Source organism: Mastomys coucha, chromosome X (assembly GCF_008632895.1).
Source record: "Mastomys coucha isolate ucsf_1 chromosome X, UCSF_Mcou_1, whole genome shotgun sequence".
In the NCBI taxonomy this organism is placed as follows: domain Eukaryota; kingdom Metazoa; phylum Chordata; class Mammalia; order Rodentia; family Muridae; genus Mastomys; species Mastomys coucha.
In genome coordinates, this window is record NC_045030.1 from 135,590,717 (window position 1) to 135,597,107 (window position 6,391).

At 44.7% G+C, this 6,391-nt stretch overlaps 1 protein-coding gene across 2 annotated transcripts in view; it reads left to right on the forward strand.

Moving 5' to 3' along the window:
- The first annotated feature begins 6 nt into the window (after window positions 1–6).
- The window catches only part of Tmem164 (transmembrane protein 164), a 150,239-nt gene continuing 143,854 nt past the window's right edge, over window positions 7–6,391 (forward strand). The window contains exon 1 of one of the 2 annotated variants that reach the window (XM_031368821.1): window positions 7–484. In XM_031368821.1, coding sequence (XP_031224681.1) covers window positions 98–484 — 387 coding nt within the window. In that variant the 5' untranslated portion in view covers window positions 7–97. The remainder of the gene's footprint in view (window positions 485–6,391) is intronic. The other variant, XM_031368831.1, reaches the window with a different exon arrangement.

Sequence of the window (6,391 nt, forward strand, 5' to 3'; positions counted from 1 at the left end):
CCTCCTTACATGTTCCACCGCCCGGGCAACCCTTCGGTCTCGTGTTCCATCTCGCTCTTGCTTCCTGTACCGTAGTCAAGTGGAGCCACTTTGCATCATGTCCCGGTATAGCTACCAAAGTCTCCTGGACTGGCTCTATGGGGGCGTCGACCCCAGTTTTGCAGGCAATGGGGGCCCCGACTGTGCTGCCTTCCTGTCTTGGCAGCAGCGGCTGCTGGAAAGTGTGGTGGTCCTGACCCTGGCCCTGTTGGAGATCCTGGTGGCCCTGCGGCACATCCTGAGGCAGAAGGAGGACGGTAGGGGTGGCCATAGCAGCCAGCCACAGCAGGTGACCCAGCGGCCAGAGGAAGGCAAGGAGAGCCTGAGCAAGAATCTGCTCTTAGTAGTCCTGTGCCTGATCTTCGGGGTAGAGGTGGGCTTTAAGTTCGCCACCAAGACCGTCATCTACCTGCTCAACCCTTGTCACCTGGTCACCATGATGCATGTGAGTCTGTTGACTTTTTCCTGGGCAGCCTAAATGATAAGAGTCATTTGCGTGCTCAGGACACTGGAGTGTAGAACACCTTCATTCCCCGTGGGAAGTGGGACCCTTAAAAGTGATTTTCCAACCCGCATCTGCCTTTGCTAGTAAACTTCAGCGTTGCACAACGGATCAGCCCTACAGTGGAGGTGAACCCTAGAAATGAGTTGCACTCAGAGCCCCATGCCCCTCCCCTCTCAGCTCTGCTGGGGCCTGGCCTTTTCACCAGCAGGAAGGCCAGCCCCAGCTAGGTGACCATTCAGAATCCCATCTGTGGCACTTGGCCTGGCACTCTTGCCATTTGTAGTAGTTTCCCAAGGGGCCTGGTGACAGGCTTTCCTGGGAGGTGGTCAGAGAAGCTTCTTCGCACTGTGGTACACTGGGGAAATCGTTTCAGGGGTTTCTCATGATGACGCTTGCTTGCATTTCAGTGTGTGTGCTCTCAGGGTGAGGTCAGCTTTGGGGTTGTGCGATCCTTGAGCAACCCAAAGCTTCTAACATCACAAGGTTGGAGATCTAGAATCTGATGTGAGAGAGGGGTTTTTTACTTGTTTCAAACCTCTCCATCTAACCACTTGGGAGTCTCTGTCCTATGATCATGCTCCAAGGGTGCTTAAGAGAGCTGATTTCCTTTGCATCCCTGACCTCTACCCATTAGCTATGCTAAGGCAAGCAAATGGGATTGATAGGAGAAATTTGCCAGCTAGGGACCAGTAATTTTCTGTGAGGACCAAAGAGGGTGACTTTCTTTACTCAGCCTGCTCAGAGATGTTCTGAAGCTGTAAATTCATGGAGCATGAGGAGAAAAGAAAGAAACGGAAGGCAGTCAGTTCTTTTTAGATTCTAGGCTGTGGAAAACTTTGTGTGTTTTACTGGGAGTAGTTTTGAAGCCTGTCATTAGCATCTTTATTGCTTTTATATTTGTTGAAGGTTAGTCTCGGGAGAATTGTGACAACCCTGCATAGGGCTAAAGAGGTTGAGATTATTATCCTCACGTTACAGGTTCAAGGATAGAGGTCACTTGCCTAAAGGCAAAAAAAAAAAAATGGATTAGCATCAGGGACTGACCTCAAACCCACTCTTCTTCGGAGTTGCACGTCTTCAGTCCTAAACCAGGAGTGGCTGAGGGTGATGAGGCCTTCCTGTAGGATTTGGATGTGTATTTGGTGGCTCAGATATTTGCTAGTTCCCCCATCCTAAAAATCCATTTGTTTATCCATTCTTGGCCTCAGTGGAGAATGACCTTGGCCCCTTGGCATCTTGCAGAGGTGTAGATAACTCTGGAATAAAAGGGATGTTATTGATCTGGTCATTAAAAGCATGGAAAAGAGATCGGGTGGGCCGCATTTTTTTTTGTTTGTTTGTTTGTTTGTTTTTTTTTTTTTTTTTTTTTTTTTTGAGAGAGAGAGAGAGAGAGAGAGAGAGAGAGAGAGAGAGAGAGAACTTCTTGGAAAAATGGTGCCATTCACAGCAAAGTCCGGGTTGTCTTAGCTAAACGTTCTGTGCAAATTTGACCCGTCCGATTTGCCGTCCGCTTTCTTTCTTTCTTTTAAATGAATGGCCTTTTTGTTAATGAGGGGAAACAACACACCTGACCTTCTGTTGCGTGTGCCTCTTCAGACAGGAGTGCAGGTGGTGGGTCAGAGGGTACCTCTACAAAGAGGTCTTGAGGCCTCTGGCAACCACAGATCTAGAAGGTCAACAAAGGGCTCAATTCAGCCTCACTGGGGCTGCTACTGGGGTGATGACCTCAAACCTTGGAAGCGCCATGGCTTTTAAAGGAAAGATTTTAGAGGCTCTTAGAAGACTCAGGAGGCCTGGAGTTAATTAGTTGTATGACTTAGGGGAAAGTACCCTTTCTGAGCCTCGGTTTCTCTACCCGTATGATGAGACAAGAATTGTACTCTTAGCCCTTGACAGTCTGTTGTATGATTCTTTGCTCCAGAACCGTTGGATATATAACAGAGACACTCTGAAAGGCTTTTGACCTCCTTATGCAAAAAAAAAAAGGGAAACTGGTCCCTAGGGAGCTCAGGGTAGCTACCCAGCCCACCCTTTGCTTTTGCTCCTTATGGCTCTTGGTAAAGTAAAATTGTCCAGGCGATCCTTGGGTCACATGCAGAGGATGGTAGCACTTGAGGGGCAGATGTTTGGGGGACTAGCCCCCTGTGAGTGTTTTCCCCTCCCCTTAGATTATGCCCTAAAGCAGCTACAGGGTGAAGAAGGCAGAGAAAGGAATCATGCTGATACATTCTGGCCATGCCCTGAGGATCGTACTCCTTTGTCCTCTAGTCCCAATCACTGCTTTGTAACTTACTAAGGTCCCATGCTTTGATGCATCCAACTTTCAATGTGTTCTGTGTGGCTCTTCCTTAGAACTCATACTGGTTTTTTTTTTTCAAGTTGATAAAAGTCAGTTTAAAAAAAAAAAACAGTAACAGTGGATGGTTACAGCCAGTGTTCTGTCTTGTATGCAAAAATGACTAATGATTTAGTTTGGAAGACTAACACCTTACATTTATCTACCATTTTACTGCTCGTAAAGCTCTTTCCTATGCATTATCTTATTCAAGGTTGTGGTAGATTAGCTTAGGCCTGGAGAAAGAGATGTTAAAATGTTTCCTGTGATTGTGTCTATTGCAAAGGGTAGGTGTTATGAATCAGGAAATGCTTTTTGCAAGTGAATTAGCTGAAGTGAGGATATAACATAGTAACAGAATGCAGAGATGTGAGTTGAAATGAAAAGGAGTTTCAAGGTGAGCATGCTCAGTGTTTGATACTATCTGTTGATTCCAGTTTGGCTTTGTAGAAAGATCTTTTCTAGGAGAGTCTGTTTAAGTATGTAACAAGGGCCATGTTACTTTAGGCCAGGAAGTAGAGGAGTTGGAGGGAAATTGATTCCTTTCTCCAGCTCTCATTTTTCAGTCTGCAAAATATTCATTTGCAACGCCTTGTTACACAGACCCTCGTCACAGCCAGGCTACATTGGGTGGCTGCCAACTGTAGTAACATAAGGAAGGCCTTAACTTGTGTCTGGATTCTGTCCCTGATTAACATTCCTGCTGTTGCGTTTCTTTTTGGTCTCACGTGATTTCTCCGAGGTCTGAGGATGGGAGACTGTTAGTGGCTTATAGGATTGCAGTAGTCTCGGCTCACAGCTAGGCTCCAGCCAGAGATGCAACTGCCCAGGTTAGCACGGCATTATTAAGCCCTGTGCTAAATATCTGCTCTGCCTGCCAACTACACCAATAAGGGTTTTTTTTCAAGCATGACCACTCAATCCCTTTTTGCCCATGTTTTTTGGCAGGTAGGAATTATGGCAAGGGGCCGGGAGAGGATGGACTTACTGAGCCATTGGACTGTTTACCAAAAAAAAAATCTCCAAGCAACTTAGTGGCACAGGTGGCTTTAACTCTCAGCTGCCATAGTGGGAATCTGGGATTAGTCAGAAGAGATTCTTGTAGCTGTTTAAATCTGGAAAAAAACCCAAACAACCAAACTACAGTTTCTCGGCAGAAGAGTTAAAAGAAATGCCAGACTATCTACATGTGATGGCGAATGTCTGCAATATCAGCACTAAGAGGTTTAGATAGGAGGACAGCAAGTTCAAGTCCAGTCTGGCCTACATAATGGGACTGTGTCAAATTTAAACAAAACAGTCTGTCTGGCTCATTGTGTTGTAAGGAATAGGGATCGACACTAACTTACTGATTCTTCTTTCTTTCTTTCTTTCTTCCTTTCTTCCTTTCTCTTTGTTCTCTTTTGTTCTGAACACATCTTAACTTACTTTATTTTCCTTGAATCCAATTATGTGGTGTTTATTTTAAGAACATAATGAAAAGATCTCCTTTTCCATGCTTTGTTTAATTGCTAAATTCCTGTGGGCTCTGCTTGTGTCTGTGTTAACATCTGATTAGGCACTGAACTTAACCAGGTACAGCATATACAATTTAATCTTCAATGTCTATACACATGAAGCAGGCTAGGCATTTAACAAATTATAATGTGTGATAATTGACCTGTAGCTTCTAGCCAGTACTTAAAACAAAACAAAACAAAAAAACCCAAAAAAAATTTGGTCAGTAATACTGAGCTTTTTCTTGTTTTGTAAATTTATTTTATTAGTGTGTGTGTGCGCGCCTATGTGGCTATATGTACATACTACAGTGCATGTATGGAGGTCAGAGCACAATTTCTAGATGTTCATTATCCTAAACATCCACTCTAGGTCCTGGAAATAGAGCTTAGGTTGTCCAGCCTGCACAGGTGAGCACTTTTATTCTCTGAGCCCCCTCTGCAGCCTAGCTCTCTCTTTTTAGAATTGTGTTTGTTATTATATGCTTTGTCTTTTAAAAATATAATATATTAGAGGTTTGATTTCCACCAGATAGGACTTTCCTGCCTTGGGTTTGCTAAATGCTATTCCCCCCCTTTTCTTTCTCTCTTTTACCTTTCAATCCCTCCCTCCCTGGCCCCTCCTTTCCTCCTCCTCCTGTTTCTCTTCTTCCTCTCCCTTCTCCATTTTGACACAAGAACTCACCATTCCCCTCTTGCTGGCCTGGAGCTCACTTTGAAATGAAGCTGGCCTAAAATTCACAGGCCTCTGCCTCCCAAGTGATGAGAAAGTGTGCACCCCCAGCCCCTCCCCTTCTAAAAGTATGCAGTGGTTTTTAGTCACAGATTCTGAACATTGGGCTGGGCTGGAGCCCAGTTGGAAGAGCACTTATTTTGCATGCATGGAACCCTAGGCTCCATCTGATCCCTAGCACTTGATAAACCAGGCGTGGTGGCACATGCCTGGAATCACTGTACTGGTGAGGTAGAGACCAGAAGAGTCAGAAGTTCCAGGATATCCTCAGGTGCATAGCAAGACTGAGGCCATTCTGGGATATATGAAACCCATCTCCAAAATTAAAACAAAACAAAGCCCAACTGCTCTTTTGGTGGTATCCTCTGTGACTTGAATATTTACTGGTACATTCCATAGACTGATGGATGGATTTGACAAAGAGTTGAGAATGAGGACGTCTGTTTCCCCCTTGACTTCACAGGAGACACAGCTCCTCACTCTCCATCTGTTGTCTGGAGCACTGATTACCGTTCTTATGTGGGATCTATGTTCATGGATAATGGGTACATTGAGGAATCCAGCAATCTGCTGATAGCTTATCAGATGCACTGTGTCCTTTGTCATCAGACCAGAAGGACACCAGGGGATTAATGTTTATATAAGTCTCGGCCTTGAGGCATGACTTTGTTTTAGTTTATTTTATTCTTCTCTCCAGAGAAGATTGCAGAGAATTTCCCCATCTTTCATTGTCGGCAGTCTTTAGGAGACTACATTTATTATAAATAGAGGTGCTATAGATTGGTGAATTAAGCATCTCCATCTAACACTGGAGTTGAATATTATTGATGCGTATGGCTTTCTGCGGGAACCTGAACAAATTATTTAACCCTTTTCTTTCTAGCTCTTTTCCATGAAAATGAATAGAGGGAAAGCAAAGCTTTTTTAGTCTGCTAGATACCTCAGCAGTCACTTAACCAGAGAAGCTGGGCAAAGCTGATCAAAATGGCAAGTGACCAGTATGTTTTTGCTTTAGACTCAACTCCTTTTCACTTTTCCCGGTGGCTCCCAAGAGCCGTTTTTCTTATAATCCCTGTTGCTTTTCTCTGGATCCTTGCCCAGGTTTCCATGCCCTTATAATGCACAGCCTGCAAAATTGGGCACTGTAACTCTTTCCAGAGGTCCAGGCCATAGCAGGCAGAGAGGAATGTGGTTTCCTTTCAGTCTTTTCATGCCACGCACCTGTGAATACAATCCAACGACATCCTGTTTGCTTTCAAACAGCAGTATGTTTCTGGCTCCTG